General features: G+C 37.4%; 1 protein-coding gene across 2 annotated transcripts in view; it reads right to left on the minus strand.

The window, feature by feature from the left end:
- Positions 1 to 23,845, minus strand: part of LOC307155437 (neural-cadherin) — a 314,766-nt gene that overhangs the window by 105,797 nt on the left and 185,124 nt on the right. For both annotated transcript variants that reach the window (XM_079866045.1, XM_079866044.1), the window contains 2 exons: positions 17,514 to 17,763; positions 1,506 to 1,648 (listed from right to left, as the gene is read on the minus strand). In XM_079866045.1, coding sequence (XP_079722171.1) covers positions 1,506 to 1,648; positions 17,514 to 17,763 — 393 coding nt within the window. The remainder of the gene's footprint in view (positions 1 to 1,505; positions 1,649 to 17,513; positions 17,764 to 23,845) is intronic.

A 23,845-nucleotide genomic window follows, 5' to 3' on the forward strand; every position in this document is an offset into this window, starting at 1 on the left:
GAAGTCCGTATCTCAGGACCGATCTTCTTCAATCAAAATGCAATCCATCAAAACATGTCTAGCTCTTTCAATGTTGAGGTGTGTGTGTGACAATTAAGTCGTGAGCTGTTTAGAAAATGCTGTTGCTTTGAGGATTTATAGCAACAGAAATATTATATTTACTGAGCCATTACTAAATTTCTTCAGAACTTCGGGAGATAACCAGACATTACATTTTCATGTTAGTTCATATAAATGTGCCAATGCCCAGGGAAAAGCTCTGTAATCATCAAGGAACACAAAGTGTCTGATCTGTACACACCTTTCATATAAAGTACAGACTGATAATCAAATACAAATCTTACCAACTATTTACTGTTGTGGCTACTTTGATAATTGTGACTAATTATTGCGACCATTACATTTCTCTAAATTTTTTGTCTTCCTTTAATATATATATTTTTTTTTTTTCTTGAGGCAGAAACAGGACTTCATATTAACATTTATATCCTTGTGTTAGTGCTTTTTAGCAAAACATTGAACAATTTAAAAAAAAGAAACACTTTACAATAATGATCTCTTCTTAATTAGACAGAGGCTAATTTTGCATTTGTAAAATCAGCAATGACTTGTTTGTTCGTTGTTGCACTAGTGATGAATTTAAAAGAAAAAAGAAAATATGATTAATGGTAATCATGCATTGCTACTTTTCAACTTATTTGAAATGTAACTGATACAGTAAAGTTTGTACGTTTGGCTCACTATTAAGTACTTTAAGTTATGGAGGATCTAAAACCTCACAATACTTGACTGTTCAAACAGATATTACTGTTGATTTCACTCGCACTCTCCGTCATTCTGGATTTCACTGTTTACCAGATGTTCACAGCAGTCGTTACGTCTTCAATAAACCTTAAGCATCCTTCGGAATACAGTCATCTTTTTACAGTCGGAATGGTTAACACATATTCTCACATCATATGTGATGTGAAACCCCATCCCAACCACTTCCACAACACTTCTACATTAATATCCCACTCTATTGTGTATTCTACAAAAAAAATAAAATCCTTCTTTTGTTATCAGAGCGTTTGTGCAGCAGTGGACGTGTGCTTGTGTCTTAGTGAGAAAACTGTAAGTATGCAAGTCTGAGTATGGCCTGTACCACTCGTGTCTCTTTCTACTCTCCTCTCCAATAAAGGCATAAAAAGCCCATACATTAAATAAACATAAAAGACTTCTTAGGTATCTAAATTATGTCTAAGTTAAAAGAAGGAAAAGCCCATTTGTTTGAATAGTTGCCTTGCTGTGATCATCCTAGCTTGAAAGTACATGTAATTATTCATTATTAATAATAGTTAAACTACTAATGCACAATATGATGCAATGTAATGTAAAGAGTTTGAAAGAAACCACTGAATTAAGGCTTTTCTACTGGAGTGTTCCTTAGTGAATGTTCACGAAGCGTGAAACGGCCATCAGAGAGATCAAGAGCTTAAAAAACAAATTTGAAAATGATGTCTCACCTTTCTGGCTGTCGATGACAAAGTTGCCCTCCTCATTGCCTGCTGTAATTTTGTATGTGATCCCATCTCCATCTGGGTCCTTGGCCAGCACTGTTGCAATCAGGGTGTTGGGCCCTGCGTCCTCGGAGACAAAGGTTCGATACCTGTTTTTGAACACACATATACATTTCTTTCAATATATCTTCTGTGTTAAAACACAACAATACCATGTAGTCATTACAACCAAACAAACACATTACGGTCTCTATGTTTAATGAATGCAATAGAAATTTCGAATGAGACATGGTTGTTGTGTACAGGAAGGCAACCTACAATACTGCTGCAAGTAATCATGCTTGTGACCATCAGTATACATGTTTACCAAGGATTTGTTGACTAATAGGATTGAAAGCAGGGTACTAGTACACAGCAAAATTAAAAACAAAATGTAAGTGGTATGAATAGCAAAATAGAAAAAAAAGTCACAGACACAAGCAAAATCATACAGGAAAGAGAATCAAACAGAATTCAGTATGCAAATACTATGATGACGATTCTTTTTTTTAATGCCATTTAGTTATTTGTGATTTTCAGTCAGTAGGAGATTACGAAACTTTAATATTACATTTCTTTAAAATGACCTTAAAATAAGTGCATTTTTGTTCGAAAAGTAAATAAATTAAAATAAACTGAACATTTTTTGAAAGAAAAGGAAATGCCTGTAAGAACTGAAAATAAAACAAGTCAAATACAAGGCAAAACAAGTACATTTTTGGATAAAAAAAAAAAAAAAAACCTAGAACAATGTTATATATTTTCTTTACAACAATGTTTAAATCTAGAGAAATCAGATATTTTAACCAGTGTAACAGCACAAGTCATTGTGTTGCCTGTCTTTGACATCATATCCACCGTACCCTCAATTTCCAGTTTTACTTCCAGCTTTAATATATTAAGTGTTTTATTAGACAGGTAAGCAACTGTTTGGATACCTTTATCGACAGAAAACTAATATAGTTATATAGCTCAACACGGTTAGTCTTACTGTTTGAATCTCTTATTTTCTTGATTTACCGCAAATAAGATGTTTGTACAATGCATCAAAGACAACAGTCTGTCAAGTGGCTAACATAGCATAATCAGAAAGAGCTTTATTTGTACTAACAGTAATGCAATATATTGTTGACAATGTTAAGTTTCTTTTCAATATGCCGATAAAAATACTGCAGGCATTCTTCAGGTCTTTATCACTTTATAAAAATTAAGCAAAACAAAAGGACAAATGTTAAATTTCACATTCGTCACATTTGAGAGCTTGCAGCGGGAATCTTTTAAGTGAGAACAAGAACTTTAAAGCTTACAGAATTCTGTACGTTGACCAACCGCACAGTCTTCTGGGATTTCAAACGGTCTGCATTCAATGCATCCTCGATATCAAGAACACATCCGGGTACTTTCAGACATCCTCTGTGCTTGTGTTCTTGAGTATTGGAATTGAACTTCGATGGTTGATGATGATGTAGTAAGTACGCATATGGAAAAACAGCCTTTCATATTGTGCCTTTAACCCCTTGAAATGTCATATCTGGTAAATATGACCAGAAGTTCTTGCCTCTGGAAAATGAAAAAAAAAAAAAAAAAAGGATTTGCATCTGTTCACTACTAACCTCTACAATATGCTACACATTATCTGTGCATGTGAGAAAATGATTCAAATCGAGTTAAAGTGATCAGATGCAGTATGTTCGAATAGAAAGCTATGTTTGAGGCATCGTAATGAAGCTTGTAACAGCAAGAGCCTTAAGATGAGAATGACCTGAAGAGGCAGACAGCTCTGACTGTGTCACTGCTTCAGAGACTCAAATCTCTGGCCTCCAGCAGTAAACACACACACAAACAAAATACAGACACATGCTCACACATGGACAATTTTTATTTTTACACAAAATCCATTATTATTTAGTGAGTATAACAAAGAACGAGTGGGAGTGAGTGAGTAAGACCACCCCTCCAATGTTCAATAATAGATTTCCCTCCAAAAAAGAAACAGTTGAACCAGCTTGCTCAAGGGGCTGTTAGCAGACAAAGCCAACACATTTCATGCTAAGCCTTTCTTGCCAAAACCACGCTCACACTTCATCACATATGAAACAATGCTGTCAATGGAACAGCACCTCGTGGCGACAAGACAAACAGTTCCTCCACATCTGCACAGCATGCTGTCGTTTGAAAAGAGAGAGACAGTACTGACAGACTGCAATATACTTCCATACTCCCAAACACCATTTGTTATTATTCAGTTGCAAAGATTTCATTTAAGTCACATGGGCTGCACACTGATGAACCGCTTGTTGAGACATTCCCTTTTGATCTGAGAGGGACATTGATGGTCCAGCAGAGCAGTAAAGGTCAACTGTCCTGATGACAGATTGACAATGTGTTCTGGATTCAGTCGGTTCAGGAATGAATCTTGAGCTTCTTTTGCAAAAAAAACAAAACAACAACCGTTGCATGTGTGCAGGCTGTACATATCAATACATCTATGATACTTCAAAATGGAATGAGAGCCAGTTCAGCTGAATCTGCTCATAAATAAATGAATAGTCAAAGCCACTGAGGCATCCAAAGGTAGGACTTCTGTAAGACTTAAGCAAAACAGTATATCAAAGAGTCTGGTAAACAAGTTAGCTTTAAGCTCTATAGCCAACAAGCCAACTTGAATGTTTGGGTTAAAAGGATAGATCACCCAAAACAAAACTTCTGTCATGATTTACTTGCCCTCATGTCATTCAAAAGGGCTGCCAAGCTGCAAAACAGTGCATAAAAAAAGAATATTAAAAATTGCTCCATATGAAGTCTTCTGAAGCCATTTGTGTCATGCATGTACCAGGGTCATCAGTAAAGATGCCTAATTCTTGAACGATTCTTTCAGAATCAAATCGTTCATATGAATCAGTTGATCCAGTTCAACAAACACATCTGAATGATTCATTTACAAATCTAATCTTGTTTTTGAGTTAATTTCAATGATTCAGCTCACTGGAGGGAAAGATCACAGGAAAAAGTTTCCATCCAATCTGCAAACTAAATGTATGCACAAATACTGGAAAATACAATTTGCAAATAAAGCAGTGTTTCCATCTAATGCATTTAAGAGAACAAAAAATTTAATTAATTGTAATAAATTGCTAGCAACTACGCTTGCTAGGTTAAGGCAAAGTCACTTTTTTGATGTGCATATAGGTATTTATTCAGTAATGTATTTCCATCAATCTTTATGTGTATGCTTTCTTACAGAATCATAAATAAAATAAAAATCATCAATTGAGAGTATGCATTTTTTAAGCACATCTCTGAAGTTTTATTTTGACATCTTGCAAGGATGTGGGAGAATTTTTATGAAGTATCTCAAAATTTGCATACATGGATGGGGTCCCAATAGCCAGGGACAAAACATTTGGATTCAGAAGACTCATTCTGACTCTTTATGGAGCCTCTGGAGTCTTTCTGAAGCTTGAAAACTCCTTCATCCTACAGTAAATGCATGGCAAAAGCGATCAGCGCCTTCTTCAAAACATCTCTTTTTGTGTTCTACTGAAGAAAGTAAGCCATAGTGGTTTGAAACGACATGACAGTGAATGAATGATGACATTTGACTTTCCATCAGAACAAGTTTAGACCAACAGAAAACGGGACTTAATAGAAAAGAACAACATTATCAGTCTCTGTCAATCTGACTGAGGGACCAGATATGGAAGTGAAAGAGACGCAGAATTTGCCAAAAAGAGGAAGACGGATTGAAGGTTGCAGAGATGGAAATCCAACAGAAAGATCGAAACAAGAAGATGAGGAGGAATGAAAACTCAAGAGTGATGAGAAGACACCAATCAGAGGACAGGAAGTGACAGATATAGAGAGAGACAGAATGACAGAGGGTAAGAGAGCTTGCGCCCATCATCCCACTCTGTGTAGGGCTGATTGATGGCTAACAGAGTGAAGGTGACATGCATTACATGTCGGTGATTTATGCCATTCATGGAGACACCATTGCTTGCACTTTTTTACTGTCACTGCACTCCGGCACTGACACACGCGTGACATCCGTGACCTGTAATCTGTTTGAAGACTCAAAGATCTGAGATCGCTTGCACACACAAAAACACACACACAAACAAACAGAGAACCTTCCCCGAGAGAAACACACACACCAGCTCAAGCAACCCCAGACACACACACACACACACACATCCAGAGACATAACTCAAAGGGTTTGTATTCAGATGTAGCTCTGAAGATCTGTTAAGCACAGCCTTTGAGAAAACCTGTCACGGACTTACCATAAAAAAGTGCCTTGCTTACGTCTCCCTTTCTAAGTCATTGCCATGGCAACAGCGCAGGTGATGGGTCTTGTGACAGTGACTGACAGCTCATAGAGGACAGCGCTCTGCCACTTTGTTTGAAGCGCATAAACCAATCAGACAAGCGAAATGCGGCTCGTCCACATTCACTGTATACATCCGCTCAATATGTCAGCTATCAATCAGATGACAACATTTCAGTTGCTGAAGCCTGGAAAGACATGCATCAATGCAACCAAACAAAGGCAATGAGCAAACGCCAATGATTACAAAAGAACACTGACGATGCGCTCTTAATCATTTTCACCCAAATTTCCAGCATCACATAAAGCACAACTACGAGGACTGACTGTTTCACCCCTCATTACCATGTCACATGCCTCTCAGCAAGGCAAGGAAAGCCCGGGCCAGTGCGTAATAAACATCACTCAATCCATATTACTCTTTGTCCTTGGTCAGGTTGGTGCCAGTGAACAGATCTGGTAATGATGTACTGTGCAAACGCTATGGCATGAGTGACAAGGCTCATTTTCAGGCGAACTGAAGGAGCCCGACGCCTTGAAGCGGGTAAATTAGTCTGCCCAAATGGAACAAACAGCAGTGACAGACATTGCAATTTACTCAATTACAGGCCAGACACATATAGGCTATCCTGTGCACAGAAATGATGGAAGATAGAGAGATTGAGTCTTTTCTGATTGAGGAAAGGAGGGGTTTTGAAAGGGACTAAAAGTTTGAGAGATAATTTAAGGTGAAGGGAGGGGGGAAATACATACAGGGACATCTTGGGGACTGTGAGGAAGTCAAAATACAACATTTATACTCGCTTTATTTTAATATTCTTATTAAGGAAGGGATGAACAAGACAAAGTACACTATCTTGCAAAAGTTTGTGGTTGGTAAATATATATATATATATATATATATATATATATATATATATATATATATATATATATATATATATATTAGGGCTGTCAAACGATTAATCGCGATTAAAATAAAAGTTTGTTTTTACATAATATATGTGTGTGTACGGTGTATAATTATTTTCTATATATAAATACACACACATGCATGTATATATTTAAGAAATATTTGCATGTATATACTGTGTATATATATTTATATTATATATAATTTATATTATATATAAATATTTTATATATAAATAACAATTTTTTCTTAAATATATATGCATGTGTGTGTATTTATATATAGAAAATAATTATACTCCATACACACACATATATTATGTAAACACAAACTTTTATTTTGGATGCGATTAATCGCGATTAATCGTTTGACAGCCCTAATATATATATATATATATATATATATATATATTTTTTTTTTTTTTTTTTTTTTTTTTAAGACTGCATTTAATTGATCAGTAAAACAGTGATATTGTGAAACATTATTACAATTTGAAATAACTGTTTTCTATTTTATTGTCAAATGTTCTCAGCAGTCATTACTCCAGTCTTCAGTCACACGATCCTTCAGAAATCATATGCTGATTTGGTGCTTCTTACTGGAAAACATTTATTTTACTTATCAAAATGAATGAATAAAATAATAATTAATAAATGTTCTTTCATAAAAGTTAATTAAAAAAGATAGAAAAAAGACAAAACTTTCTGATTCCAAACTTTCAATGGTAATAAATGTAAGTAGGTGTTCAGGCACAAAAGTAAACCAACAAAAACACACATATGAAATCAGATTTTCAGAAGCCTAGTCTAATTAAATTGTTCATACAGCCATAATGAAAACAATAAATAGTGAAATATTTGCTTTAATTATGCCCTTCTTTGTTCAACAAAAAACATTTTTGTCTACCAAAACAGATGTCAATTTAGTCAGAGTAAACTTAAAAAGAAATAAATACAAAAATGTTGACTAAATTGAAAGGATATTTTCATATATAAAAAGAAAAACTAATTAGCAACAGTCTCATGCATGATGAATTTATGTAAGTCATTATTATGTCAACCAATGTGAACCTGTTAACAAATGGACTGCAGTCTGAAAAGGGAAAAATCAGATCTAACTAGCAGACTTAATCATTAAGAAAAATCAGGTAATTTCCCTGCAGTGTGAACAACGCCTCGAAGCTTCGGCATAGCTGTAAATTAGCTAATTCAGATAACGATTCAGTGTGGCGAAGAGTGGGTCTAATTACACTACAGCTATTAGCCATCCACATTTAAGTATTTTCTAAATCGGTTATACAGAAATAGCTGGACTAAATGTTATTCCTGCTTGGACAGCAGATAAGCTGCTGTAATAATCAGATAACTTGCTGATGTTTGTACCTGCGCAGACAATAATTAGAGAGCATTTCATTTTAATGCTCAAGTGTGTTTTTCAGCACTGTTTGAACCTTCCCGAGTGCAGTCCTCAACTAGTATTTGCATGTTCACCTAATAAAAACGGAAATATTCCCAAATGGCAAAAAGGAGTGATATAAAAGTCTTCCACCAACAACACTAAAAGGAAATCAGCTTTTATGCAGCATTTTTAGGAATGCAGCACGCATCATATGAGGCTACATTTTTCAAAATGACAACTGAAGACACATTGTAGCTATTTTCCAAAGCAGTTTAGTAGCAAAGAACACTTCTTTGCTCAACATGAAGCAGCATTCGAAACCCATTTTACTTTCAAAATGGAATGCATTTCTGAGTCAAACAGGATATACAGTAGTGTGTGTGTGTGTGTGTGTGTGTGGGGGGGGGGGGGGGGGTGTTATAAAGGGATGCGGGTGATGTCAGCCAAAAATAATCACTGCAGAGGCAGTACAAGTTATTACATTTTTTTTCACTATTATTTTTTTCTTTGAAATAACATGCATGAATGGATGCAACATGCACAATAACACCAGGAATTTGTATTAAGAAAGTAAATAGGGTCATTTTTGATTTCATATTGAATTTAATGTTTAAATTAGACTCCCAAGCCGCTCTCGGGTATAACCCTGCAGACACAGATGCACACACCAGAATACAAATGGATAAAGTAATTAAAAAAAAAGCCTTTTAGGGGACTGGAAGCGCAATTGAAACAAAAATCTGCCTGGCTCGCCCATTCTTTTTTGGACTCTCTGACCGAGGTCTCCCTGTCCACCCTCCACCCCCCCTCCGTTCTCGGTTTCTCCAGCTTCAGCTGAATGCACGGCTGATTGAATCTGCCTCTGATTCAGTGAGCTCTCTGCCAGAAAATCAGTCAATTAAAATGGCCAAGGGCCATAGCTCCGCCAACAAGACTGAAAAAAACAACAATAACAGTCCGCAGTCAGCACAACACAAAAATCTGCAAAATCAGAGGCAAATTAATACAGCAGCTGAGGGAAGACCTCATCGACAAAGTCTACACAAGGGGAGATGGAGATAAGGAAAGGATAGACCACATAATCAGGAAGAGAACACTGTACAATGATAGCTTTTTGCTTATAAATAGAAGGGAAATGTCAGGACAGCTGCAGACTGTTCTCAGAGCAATCAGACAATGATTGTACACTGTACAAAATTATTCTAATAAACAATGCAAAAAAATATTTACAGAAAATGTACTTGATTATTGCAGTTAAGGTCGCAAGCAAGTTCCCTTTCGAGGGAACATCGACGACATGTTATGTCGCTGACACAATGGAAACACCTTCAGAGCGTGCCGGTGTCTGAAACAAGTGGATTAGCTCATTCTACAAGCTCCGATTGACAATGACAACGTCAGGTGACGTCCCGGAGTATGTGACTATGTTTATATACACGTTTATATATACGTTTATGCACGATCGACATTCACTACTACTGTGTGCTCTGCCAAGTCTCTAGTAAAGAAAAAAAAATCTCATTGTTTGTCTGTTAGTCCTAAAAGCAAGTTTGCCCATCTTCTGTCTTTGTCTGTCTTTGTTAGGAGGGTAAAAAAAGAAAGAAAACATCTAAGTGTGAAAGATATAAAGATAAAGAGGGGTTAACAAACAACGCGCCACACTTACAGACTGTGTGTTCTTCCATGCACCCGATATATGATGACGGTCGTTATGGGAGTGGAGCATGCTAGATCAGCTCTCGAGGGAGCTGACTGCCCTCACTGCAAGTCATTCACTGTGAGGAAGCTCCGCTCTAGCCTCACCCTCTTTAATACAGATGGGAGTCTGACAGCTGTGCCTCGTGGTTCAGGTCCCACGTCCACTGAGGCAGCGTGTCTATTCAGATCATGCGGCTCATAAATGTAGCTCGTAGCGGAGCTTGAGACAGGCAGTTCCCTATCTCTTGCCCTTTCTACGGACTCCGAGGGTCCGATTCCAGATCTGGAAGCTTGCTCTGCGATTTCTTCCAGGCAGGATGAGGATCTGCCGTGAGAGGGGTCCAGTGTGCGGCTGGTGGGCAGCCCTCGTTTCCGAAATCTTACGTGGAGCAGCTCGAGGTCTTCACTCTGACTAAACAAGAGAAGCGCCTTGAAGCAAGTTTGATGACCATTTTCTCACCAGTGGTCGGGCCCAACTGCCCAAAACAAACCTCCTGTTCTTTCCCGAATTAAATATCGAAGTCTTGGAAAGCCCGTACTAATCCTGTGTTTATAGCCTGACGACGTCGGATTATTTGACTATTGTCGGGTTCAATGAGCATGGGTATAAGTCGATACCTCGGGTGGAAGAGGTATCTATCCCCCACATTGGCTCCCGGGAGGCCTGGCAAGGGTTCGTCAGGAAGGAGTTTGTCTTCTACTACCCTGTTCTGGCCGGCCAGAGAATGGTTCACAGACTTAGTGTCTCTCCTGGAAGGCTCTCCTCAGGAGATTCTGACCAGGAGGGACCATCTGTCCCAGGCTCAGAGGAAAGTTTTTCACCCCCAACAAGAGACCTGGAAACTGTGGGTCTGGCCCCTGAGGGGGTTGTAGATACCATCCTTAACTCCAGGGCTCCATCCACTAGGAAACTGCATGCTTCCTAGTAGATTCTTACCTGCAATACTTGCCACACAGAGATGAAAGATATATAGATATATATTTAGAAAGCTTGGAGTGTATACTTTTAAATGAAGTAATTCATATCGAAAACAAATGTTTACTGTTTATGTAATTCCTATGAAACCAACAATCTTCCCTATCTGACCTCATTATTTTTTAATTTGGCAACACCCATGTGCTGTGCAAGCTCTTATGGTAATTGTCCACATGAGCCAACAATATTCCATAGTGAGGAGCGGCTCGATTGCTTCAATAAATGGTCTCTGCAAACACTGTTTGAGTCACTTATGCAAAACACACCAAACATGAAGAACACAGATAAACCATATTTTGGTGCAGTCTCGTGTTTATTGTCTTCATATTTAATAAGTCAAAGCATTTCTATCTTCGTTTTATCCAGCTACAGAGATAGCTGTATTAGGGATTTTCTGGAGTGTCATAAGTTATGTGTGTTTTTAGTGCTCAATAATGCTCTCACCTCAATATCAAAAAATATTTAAAAAATTGAAGTAAACATGATAATTTTCTATACTGAAGTGTTGCTTTCTAATTATTTAGTTATAGGCCGCCTGCATTTTTCCCGTAAAATAAAAGTTTTCTGTAAAGAATTATTATTCTTATTTTAATTACTGTATAATTATATTTATTCTTAAATAAAATAGTTTTTATTTTTAATAATGAAATAGTGTTATTACAATAGGAATAATTATTATTTATTATGTTTTTATTCAGTTCTACTACTAATAATAATCATAACAATTATTTTTAGTCATACTGATCTATAAGCACCAAATGTTGTGGTCAAATAGTGTAGCCCTACAAGTAAGCACAACAAACTTGGAGTTCTTTATAATTTTTTTGTGAATGTTAAATTGCAAAATCAAAATTTTAACCAGTCTGTAACACGGATTGAGCACTCTCATAAGCCTACATCTCCAATCACTGAAAATGGCTGCAAATCTTTGGCAATGAACACCCCCACTGCCTTTGTTATCTTTTTTGTGTCTCTCGGAACCAGTTGGGTATGTAAGCTGGAAGAAATCAGCGAGGGACTGTTGCTTTTTGGATAACTATTACCTGCTATACTATCCTGCTTTCAGACGGTGATTTTGCTGGGTGATGGTGGCGCAGATGTGCAGTAATGTTGGAAGTGTTTTCATTTGAGAAGGCGACGCGTGTAAAACATTGCTTGCACACGTTTTTCATCCTCGCTTAACGGCAAAACCGAAATGTCCCCACACCACATATTTGAAAGACGGTGGTGCTTCCCTGTACTTGCAGCCTCACTTCCCCGTTTGCCATGCAAGGTTAAGCGCTCTTTCGAGCATAGCGATTGGATATTTACTCGCGGGGAGGCATTTCCTCACCTCAGAGCTTAGACTCACAGGCACACACAAACAGAGCCAATTCAGAGAGAAATAAAACACACAGAAATTATTTAAATGCAAAACCAAACAAAACCGTAGATGTCGTGGATGTCAAGCAAATCTGCAATCATGCTGGTGACATTTATGGCTGTTTGCTGAGAAGACTGTGACCCTAGACACAAAGGCAAGAGGTTTCCAGTTGGGCAGTGTTATTTCAAGAACACTATTGACATATAACTGCATATCATGTTCATTCAAATATTATTTTGATAATGACAGAAATAGGGAGTTGACTTTAAATTACTCTTATGAACATTAGATTGGCTGAAATGTGTGCCTACGGTGGTTCCACTGTGAATGTGTACAAAAAACTGTGAAAGAAAAAAAATAGATCTGCTCTATTTGCAGAAAGTGAAATGGACATTCTCCCTGATTTAATCAGATTATTTAAATGGAATTTAAGTGGTGTTGTGTTTTATTTACTGTGTCGAGTTCTTTTAATACATTTGTTGAACACTACACATAAGGGATTTCTTTCCTAACCTAAAAGCTACAGTTTTGGACTCATTTGAAGACCAGAACATAAAGTAAGATGGATACATACATGTAGATAAACTGTGTCATATGGTGACATGATTGTGTCTTTTAAAAGTGAAAATAGGGTTTGCCCATTATGGGTGATGACAATACTAATGTGTCTATTTTCAAAATTTTCTCAGCAAACACTCAGACATGTCTTGTGGACAGTCAGACATTCACAGTCAGACATGTCTTGTGGAAAGTTGAGCTGGGGAGGCCAGTATAATTTCGGCAGGTGAACATTAATACGGCAGAAATAACACTGCCCAACTGGAAACCTCTTGCCTTTGTGTCTAGAGTCACAATCTTCTCAGCAAACACTCTTAACAGCCAGAAATGTCACCAGCATGAATGTGATGTGCTTGTGAACCTGCACAGTGGAGCTGGGGAGAGCAGTATAATTTCGGCAGGTGTATTGTTAACTATTGTAAAATAGATATTACATTTGATATGCTATGGCAAGCCGTAAGGCAGCAGAGATGAGTTTCCCTTTCTTGAAGTGAGTAATGCCATCCACAGACATACTTACTGCACTCATTTAACTTAGCTCACACATTCCCTTCCATTTTCAAATTTGTCTGCATCCTATAGTGTCTATCTACAACAAATCTGCTACTTTTTGTCTTGTTCTAAAGAATTTTACAAATTTAAGTTAGTACAACTGTATGTGTAAAACATATCCAAATAAATTAAGATGCTTTTAATAATACATTAAAAAAATATATAAGTGGAGTATTCATTTCAGTTAAACTATTTTCACTACTACTTGCAGAATGAAATTCCTTTAAGACACGTTCCACGTGCCGTACACTTCCACGTAACAGCCTATTGCACATACTGTACAAATATTACACAATATAGCTACACAAATGCAAATTATACACATACATAATATGAACTGCAATGCTAAACACAGAGTGTGAGTCACAATTATGTAGCCAGAGCTGAGCAGCCCTATACGCACACTACGCAGGTTGCGTAGGGCCCCGCAAATTACTCAAGGCCCCGCCTCCCCCTTGTGTCAAAGCCTCTATGGTCAAAGCACGTCAATCAAAGTTTACAACATCGATGAGAAAATTAAGCAGAACTATCCTTCTGCTCACGAAAAGAGAGAGAGAGAGAGAGAGAGAGAGAGAGAGAAAAAAACATCACAGTGAATTGCGAGAACAACAATGCCGGCCACTTCCAGGGCTGTGTTCTGTGACTTTGTGCCTGACAAAAAAAGTGAGAGTGAAATGCAACTATTTATTACGTTTGATAAACGACAAAGGGCAACGGTGTTTGTTTATAAACTGCAGCTCGGAAACCACGTTGCACGTTAGCATATGCTCGTGGACGAAATGAAACGAAATGAAACACTTTCCAGCAAAACATCTGGGGACCAGTACAATATGGACATGATTGCACTCCTCATTTTAGGCACACATACTTTTAAACCAAGAGAATGATTATCTAGTCTCCAAGTCAGTTTAGTGATCTGATCTGAGGGCGCAGTATAGATATATATACACTAGATGTCGCCTTAAAGACATTCGTTCCAATGAACTGCCGTAGCCAAGGCGACATCTAGTGTATATATCTATGCACCAGTCTGCACCAGTCTGCGCTCGCGCCCTCAGATCACTTGGACGTGGCTGTGTATAAGAGCTAAAAACGATATAAATACTATAAATAACCTTTCTCACACAAACCGCTCGTTTCGTGTCTTAGGCCATCAATGTGTACTTACGATGGGGAATTGTTTAATTTGGACGATGGGGAATTGTTTTAATTTGGACTCTGTGCATGCTCATTGAGACAGTGACCACAGACCTGCATCAAATGACTGAGAGACAAGAACGGTTTGACCTAAAAATATCAAAATTGAAACTACTGCGGAAAAAAAGACACCTACATCTTGGATGCCCTTGAGGTAAGCTAAAACATACCAAAATTTAATTTCAAAGTGAACTGTCCCTTTAAGAGTTTTGAGAGGGTGGTGATGTCACATGTCAAGGTCATCCAAACAGCCACAAACCAAAATGCCAGTATGAACTATCCATAACACAAGTTCAAGAACTTATTGAACATCATAGCATTCAACAATCATGAAAAGATAGCATTGCTGACAAAAATCTACACTTGCACTAAAGTGCCTCAGTCTATAACAGCTTCAGGCAACCATGGTCCAAAATTGGACATATTGTCCCTCTGTCAACAATCTAGGTGTCTAGAGCACAGCGGTTGAGTGATACTATACACTTCAGTTCAGTTCAGTTCAGTTCATTTATTTATAAAGCACATTTAAAACAGTTGCGAGGCTGACCAAAGTGCTGTACAAGCATAAGATAAGAGTTAAAGTAAAAGCAGCTAAGAGATTACATGTATAGATCGAACCAAAAATGGAGGCAATTAGACAAAAACAAAATTTAAAACATATGGGCTTCATAGAAGAGACATCAACAAGTATTGAAAGCTAAGGAAAACAAATGAGTTTTCAGCAGGGATTTAAAAACTGATAGAGAAGGAGCTGCTCTAAGTTGTGCTGGCAAGTTGTTCCATAAACTAGGCCCCACCACCGAAAAGGCTCTGTCTCCTCTACGCTTTAGCCTAGTACGAGGGACATTGAGAATATTAAGATTATTAGATCTTAAGACACGGGATGGGCTATAGGAATGTATAAGTTCGGATAGATAGCTTGGAGCAAGATGATGCACGCATTTGTACACGAGTAGGATAATTTTATAGTCAATTCTATATTGGACAGGTAGCCAATGTAGAGCTCGCAGAATGGGTGTAACATGATCGTATTTGCGTGTTTGCGTGAGAAATTTGGCTGCAGCATTTTGGACCAATTGGAGGCGTGCGAGCTGGGATTTTGAAATGCCGCAGTACAGAGAATTACAATAATCCAAGCGTGTTGTTATGAAAGCATGAATAGCCGTCTCCAGGGATTTTTCGGGAACGACATGTTTAATTTTAGTAAGCAGGCGGAGTTGGAAGAAGCTAGACGCAACAACAGAGGACACCTGTTTCTCTAGAGTTAATCGACTGTCGAGGCAAACTCCCAGATTTCGTACACAGCTTGTGTTAAAAACAGACAGATTACCTAAGGTGGTGTTGTCAAACTCTAATTTTTCTGATGGGCCAAAAACAATTACCTCAGTCTTTGAATCATTTAATGTTAAAAAGTTACTTGCCAGCCAGAGCTTTATCTCATCGAGACAGTCCATTAGAGATTTAAATGCAGATTTAAATTTCCACACTTCCAGTAAAATATGGTAGATAATACATTTTGAGGTTGATAAAAAAATTTCTGTTCTGTTCTGTTCTCTTCTGCCCACCAAGGCTGCTTTTATTTGAACAAAGATACAGTAAAAACAGTAAATTTCAGCAGCCATTATTCCATTATTCAGTGTCGCATGATCCTTCAGAAATCATTCTAATATGCTGATTTGGTGCATTTCTCGTTATTATTGGCTAATTTGATATAACATGGATAATTTCATGTGCACATAAAGTAAATGTCTATGTTATCTTATCTGTTGAAGTTAACACTTTCCCCACCATTGAAGGAAATTTCCATCATTTGTGAGAAAGCACTTCCCCGCCATTGACAGAATTTTCCGGCTTTCCGTGTTTTCACTCTTGTGCAGAAGGGGGCAGAAACAAGCTTCTTCTATGCAAAGAAGATGCAGAAACAAGTGATATCATGTGTACTCATATGAATCTGTAAAATAATGCGGTCATCAACATTAAGCATCATATAAATCAAAACTGCCTAATGTTACTGAATGAAATGTCGACCCAGGACAAGCTAAAAGACTGTGCAAGCATTAGGGGTGTTGATGGACTCGATCTACTCCATCTATGTTTTGATCATTGTACTGAATCTGATCTGGATGTAGTCTTTAACAAAGACATGATTTTCTCAGCTTTTTGCTAAAAATGTAGCTTTTTTATGAAACTTGCCTACATTCAAGTGTTGATAAAAAAAAGAATGTATGAAGCTAGAATAAAACAGTTTGTTTTTGTTTAAAAGCAGAGGATCTGTTCTTTATTTTAATATATTGCGTGTGCGTGTATTTTGGCATGAGCAAAAAAATTTGCGCAGTATGCGCAATCCCACATCGAAATTCAAGCCCTGTAACACCAACAATATTCATCTGGAGCAAATGAAACGAGTGAGTGAGGGGAGGCGGGCTTGTATGTCAACTCGCTGTCGGAGAGAGCGCAGCTGGTATATGAGTAATGGAAAATATGGTATGTGGAAAATGAGTATTGGAAGCGTTTCAGATATTTCAGTATCGATATGTATTGAAAAATCTATATTCTTGACAACACTCTATTTCACTTATTTCAGATGCCTTTTTAAAGTCTACAACTGAAAAATGTATATATTATATATAAAATTCAACATTTTTTCCCCGTTACAACAGCTGTCAGATGAAAATGTTTTGCCATCACCTTGCTATTTGTTGCACTGTATTTCATTCTTGTCATACAGACACACAGCAAGATTCTGAGCTGAAAGCATTGGTACATTTTAGGAAGTGCCACATGTGAACATGCTGTTAGTGTGGATGCGAACCAATGGCAATACATCGGAAATATGCAGAGCAGGGATTTTGGAAAAAAATAACTACTATTATCTTTTAAAACGTTTCCTGCTTACGCACGAATACAGTAGAAACAACAGGCCTCCATTATCACGTTTCTCACGGGGTCATGGGGTGAGGCTGAAGGGTGGTAAATGGAGACAAGGAACTCACACAGGCTGCGAGAACTCCGGAGGCTCATCGTTGACGTTGGCCATACGAAGACGCACGGTGGCTGTGCCGGTTCGGGGCACCTCGCCCTTATCCACCGCCATCACTACGAATTCATACAGGTGGTTGAGCCTCTCATAATCCAGAGGGCCTGATGGGAATATGGTGCCATGGGCTGAAATGGTGAAATCTGGACTAAGCGTGTAGTAGGTGATATCTGCATTCTGCTCCGAATCACAATCACTGGCTGATACTGCAAAAGAAAAAGAAACACAGGGCATGGGTGTTAAAACAAAAAAGCTGCACTATAGAGAAGTGCAGAATCAGCTAATAGGATCAATCTTTATTTGAACTTCCCTGTGTAAATAGCTTGGGCATATGCGCTTGTCAAATAAACGACTAGAAAGGTTATACATGACTGGAAATCAAAAGATCTCAAGCTGTGAGTCTTATTGCATCTGAAAACTACAGTAAAATGCAATACCGTTCAATAAGGTGTGAACCTGTTTCAAATGAACTTCAGAATAAGGCACTGCATACACAGTAGCTGCTTTTCACATCAACTTAACTAGTGTCGACAAAACGGGGTAAACATTAGAGGTCGACCGATTTATCGGTTTTGCCGATATATCGGTGCCGATAATCCAATCCACACCGATAGTTTTTCTGGGTTGCGTCCGTTGCTGGAGCGGCTGAGAAGAGTGCGCTGTCATTACACAGTATCAGAGCACTGAAAAGAGACTGCTGGCATTATACAGAGCGAGAGCGGCCTCTAGAGGACAAATATAAACTATCACTGACACCACGTGTTGTTTATTGTACTGCACGCTAGTCTGGCTATCACCAGACCAAGCTCAATCTTTTAAGATTGGCTCAATCTTTTAAGATTGAACATTGGTCTGGGGAGTCTGCTATGTATTTTCTACTGCGTGATCAACGGACATAGTTTAAATGACTCTGTACGCAATTGGATAGTCCTTCAACCAATCAGGCCAAAGATCCGTGTGACGTACTTTGCAGAGCGACGCGCAAACTCCAGGCAGGAAATGTGTAACCAAACGTGTTGATCAGCGGATTGCAGGAGCCGCAATGGAATCGAGCGATTTTTGCAGGTTGTGAAAAAAAAAAAAAGAAAGTTAGTGATATTTACACCCACTCGAGTGATTTGTTTGCTAAAAAGAAGCCATTGGGCATCGTTGAGAGGTTAAAAGGAATTGGACAGAGCTGTAACGGCTCTGGAATTGGATTGGATTAAACCCGCCAATAGCGCGCCAGGTGGATTAGCCAGTTTGTGATTGGTTCCCGCAAATTTGTAAAGGAAGCAGCAGAGATAAATGTACAGGTTTCCAGCCTGAGCTGCTCCGGGGCGAAATCAAATCGCCGGCAGACCAGGCTGGGTTTACCCAGTCTAGCTGCACGCAGCACGGAGATCACACATTATATGGAGAGCGCTGACACTTCAGATGCACATTTAAAAAACAGACAGCGAAACAGTATGAATACAGAATAATAAAGTACATATTGCCATGTCATTATAAAAGTAATTAATTTGTTGACTAGATGCTGCATTAGCAGAGAAAGCACAGAAGTATGTTTACCGTCGAATCTGAGAAGAATAACATTAGTAGCCTTTTTTTCTCACTACAATTGAAAGTTATTTTTTATGTCACTACAATACATACTGTTATTTTGATTAGATAATCATCAAGTGTTCTACAATAGAAGGAAATAATACATGTAATATAGGTCTACATTTATGTAATTTCAATGCTCTGGCCTTTGCAGATATTTAAAGATGGCTATCTTCTTTAAGTATGACTCATATGAAATGGTAACACTTTACAATAAGATTACAATTTTAGCATTAACTAAGGTTAATAAATGTAGGAGTATTATTCATTGTTAGTTTGTTAATTTCAACATTTCTTAATACATTTTAAATTGAGTTTTAATTAAAATTTTAACTGTTATTACCTAAGTTAATGTACTATGAACTAACATGAATGATCAAGGTACAGTTGTATTGCTCAAATATTATTACATACAGTAAAAACGTATATAGCACAATGCATATAGTTCATGAAAGCAGGCTAATACATCCTTGTTAACAAATGGGACTTGCAAAGTGTTGCCTATGAAATTTACATGGGCTGTGTTTCTAGGTTATAGCTAAAGAAGCACACATTTTACTTGTAATATTTGAATGTTTAAATTATTTTCTGTAGAGTTCGTTCTGTAGAACTTCTCATTTTAATATATTCATATTTATATATTTATTTTATTTAGCACATGTAGACTTGGAATTGAGCCTTTTCCCCCGTTATTATTAGATTCACGGAACCGGACACCAGTTATATTGCCAAGAAAAATCTTTATTCGTCAGCATAGGAGAGAAACTTGAGAAGATGTTGTATTCGTGCCAGGTCTATGTGTTTCCGATGTTTCTCTGCCATAGTACAGTAAGATTGAGCTTATATACACCCCTGAGTGACTTTCAACTTCCTTGTAAGGTAGAAAAACAAGTTGCTTATGTTTAAAAATGGAACGTATACCTCATGCTTACACATGGTACAATCCACTATCCCTCGGTGTATACATTAGTGGTACATTTGCATCAGTTGAAACATTCCTTTCCATTTAATGTATCATCATCATTGGAACATCTGCCGCTCAGTGAACGTTGCATTGCACACATACCTCTAAGCAAAATATAAAACTCTCCCAGCTCCCCTCCTTGTGTCTAAAATATGATGCCTAAACACGTGTCCATGCAATCTATAGTCTAACTCATGCATTTTAAACTTCATAAGATAATACAACTGATTATGAATACTAATAAAGAATATAATAAAGATACATAATATCAAATTATGAAATTACATTAAAGATAAAATTTTAGTCTTCAACACATTTCAATTCAGCACTGTTTTACTTGGAGTGTTATGTTTGGTTTTAATCCCAGTATCCATTTAAAAACAATATCGGTTGAATAATCGGTTATCGGCATGAACGGTCAAACCTAAATATCGGTAAAATCCACTATCGGTCGACCTCTAGTAAACATTTCTCAAGCTGAGGTCCAGTTTTCCTGATTTTGCACTTTAGAAAGCCCAGTTTTTGCTAAATTGTATATTACACATTTTAAGTTATAAACTTATAAGCAACATAATAAACATTAAACATTATAAACAACATACCCAAAGACAGAAAGAAAAAAAGAAAGAAATGTTCGACTCAGACAAAAAACTGCAGAGACATCTGTTTTTGCTAGACAATAAAAAAAGCAGACAGCATGTGAACACCGAATTCAGTTCTCTTTCTTTTGAGCTTAAACGTGCATGCAAAATGAAGTCAAAATGCCATCTCGGCATAAATATATATATTTACAAATCCCTCTGTAAATGTCTTCATAATATAACTAGGTACAAGACTGGAAAAGTTTGGTGTATATAGGTGCTACTGAAGTGAAGATTTCGGACTTGGAGTATGAGAGAAAAGTCATTTTGAGAAAACGGGCTTTAAAGATTTATGAGATTGCGCATTTAGAGTTCAATCCCCCCTTTTACTTTCACGATTGGTTGCTGATAAAAAAGGAAATGACCATATTTGGATCCGACAGCATTGTACAGGAGAGAGAGCTTTCTAACGGTGTATGTCATGACAGGGTGCAGGGTGCATGATGATTAGAACGCCAACTTTTGTTGAATTTATGAGAAATCTTCAGACGCAAACAGACAAAGTGTAGTAAAATAAAGACCTAAATGTGTATTTCTAACTTTTTTTCACCACAAGTCTGAAAGAGTCTTCCAAAAATATTCCAAAATCTGAAAATTGACAAGTGAAAAAAAAAAAAAAAAAAAGATGTTTTTGCCTGCCGTGTCTCGCCTTAATCATTCATTCAGTAATTCAGCTTTTATATCTTCCAGTATGTTAACTGGCCCGGGCACTTTCACAGATGATGTTTATAATAAAGCCTCCTTCAAGTTCTCTTGAAATTTGCTTGTTGAGTGTGTGCTCAATCAGTTCCTCCTGATCGCACCTAACAAGTCCTCGTGCCAGGTCCCAAATCCCCCTCTACCTCACTCAATTCCACCCACTGCAGTGAGGTCCATGAATTCCATCATGGGAGAAGTAAGATAAAGATAGGAAATCAAACAGGATAATTCCATAATGATACATCGGCTAAATCCTAATATTCTGCTGTACACATGAAGCTGAAGTGGACCTCCAGCAATAAAATCCAGCAAACCTAAGCCATTACGAAAAAGACTGTTCCCACAGATGTTTAAATTATAAATTGTCCACCTCATACATTATGAATGCTTGATTAGACGCCACATGTTACAAATTATTCTTGCAAAGTAGCCCTTCTTCTGGATAGGTTTGACTGGAGAAAGCATGATATTTCATGCTGGGTAGAGATAATTGTTATGAAGCACACACAGACGTGTGTGCAGATGTTGGTTGGCATGCACCTGCTAATCTGCACATCTGCTGTACACCTCACCACATCACCTTTCCATCCTGCCAGGGGTCTCTGTGTTAAGCTCTCAAAATGTCTGCCAAATCCTGTTATTCTCCAGACCAGCAGCGCTTTTTTAATCTCGGTAACTTTCCAGTGTTTGTTTGTTTTGTTCTCTTTTGTTTGCCATTGTGTCTGCATATGCAGTCTGTCTATCTTCAGCAGTTGTTTTGTCCATCACTTCATTTCTGAGTTGCTTTGATAGCAGCTGTGGTTGTCTAAAATTTAATGAGAATATGAAAGCTTTTCTTATCATAGCTGAGGGCAAGTGTTTTCCATTCTGTGTGTTACAAGTGCACTCTCAGGAGTTAGTATATAGACTCGAGGTTCAATGTGCAATTTAGACACATGAAAGGGCACATCAGGGGAGAAGTGCTTCAAAGGTGGTGTTAAACAGAATGATAGAGGAAGAAAATGTCATCTTCTCGTCTCATTGTGAGAAAGAGACTTTCTTCATTGGGCCATACTAGTCTCAAATTGCACGGCCACGGGTCGTCTACAGCCCGTTCATGGATTGTCCGATTGAATGCAAAACTGGAAAACATTTTTTTTCACTCTAGAAAGCTCTAATCTGATTGATGAATCTCACATGGAAAAAAAATTCCATTATGACGGTAATAGCCATTTCAATTAAAACATTATTGACAAAAACTTGTCGAAAAAAAATATATTAGCAATGCACATACAATGTTTTTGAAGAACATTTAGAAGGAATATGGCTGTTTCATATAATTCAGTTGTTTCCAATAATGTTATGGATTTACCCATTCAAACTGCATGAACACCAGTAACCTAAAGTGCTAATTCACCCAAATGAATGTACACTACCATTCAAAAGTTTTGGGTTGCTACGATTTTTAAATATTTTTTTAAGTCTCTCATGCTCACAAAGGCTACAATGTATTAAATCACATAATACATATTAAAATTTAAAACAAGTTTTCTATTTTGTTATATTTTAAAATGTAATTTATTCCTGTGATGTCAAAGCTGAATTTTCAGCATAATTACTTGAAACTTCAGTGTCACGTGATCCTTCAGAAATCATTCTAATATGGTGATTTAATTGCTCAATATATATTTCTAATGATAATTTTGAAAACTGTATTTTTGTGGAAACCGTGATGCATTTTTTTTTTTTAGAAACCTTTGAAGAATAGCAATAGCATATATTTGAAATATAATTTTTTTAACATTATACATGTCTTTACTGTCACTTTTGATCAATTTAAAAGTGTCCTTGCAGGATAAATGTTAAACGTGATATTACAGCATGCAACTGCACAAAACAATCCAAATGCACAAGTGAACTTGAACTACTGTAAGTTACTCACTAGTCAGAATGTGTAAGTCACATTGTGAATAAGCTCTTTCATCAACAATGCACAAAAACATCAGCACTCCTTGACTAAAACATGAGCAATGAGTTACTTACGAAAAAAGAATTTACAACATTGTATTGCAAAAGTGAACTCATAATATTACTTCAGGAGCCTGGTTTTCACAAAGCATTTGTTAAATGCTAACATGATTATTTGGTATGTTATTTGCTAGGAGTGTGACAAGATCTCGTCTCGCGAGACTAAAATGTGACGAGATTTCTCATGAAATTACAAATTAGCATAGAATATGCCACCGCTACATTCACATTACATTATGTGCATGTACACATACAGCATGTGCATATACAGCAAAACGACAGTGGAGGTGGTGACGCGGTGGGCACCACCTCCACTGTCGTTTTGCTGTTTTTATAAAATTAAAAACTATTGTAAACTATTGTAAACGTCTGCTCTGCTCATCCAGCACGAGT

Source organism: Squalius cephalus (genome assembly GCF_949319135.1).
Source record: "Squalius cephalus genome assembly, chromosome: 3".
Classification (NCBI taxonomy): Eukaryota; Metazoa; Chordata; class Actinopteri; order Cypriniformes; family Leuciscidae; genus Squalius; species Squalius cephalus.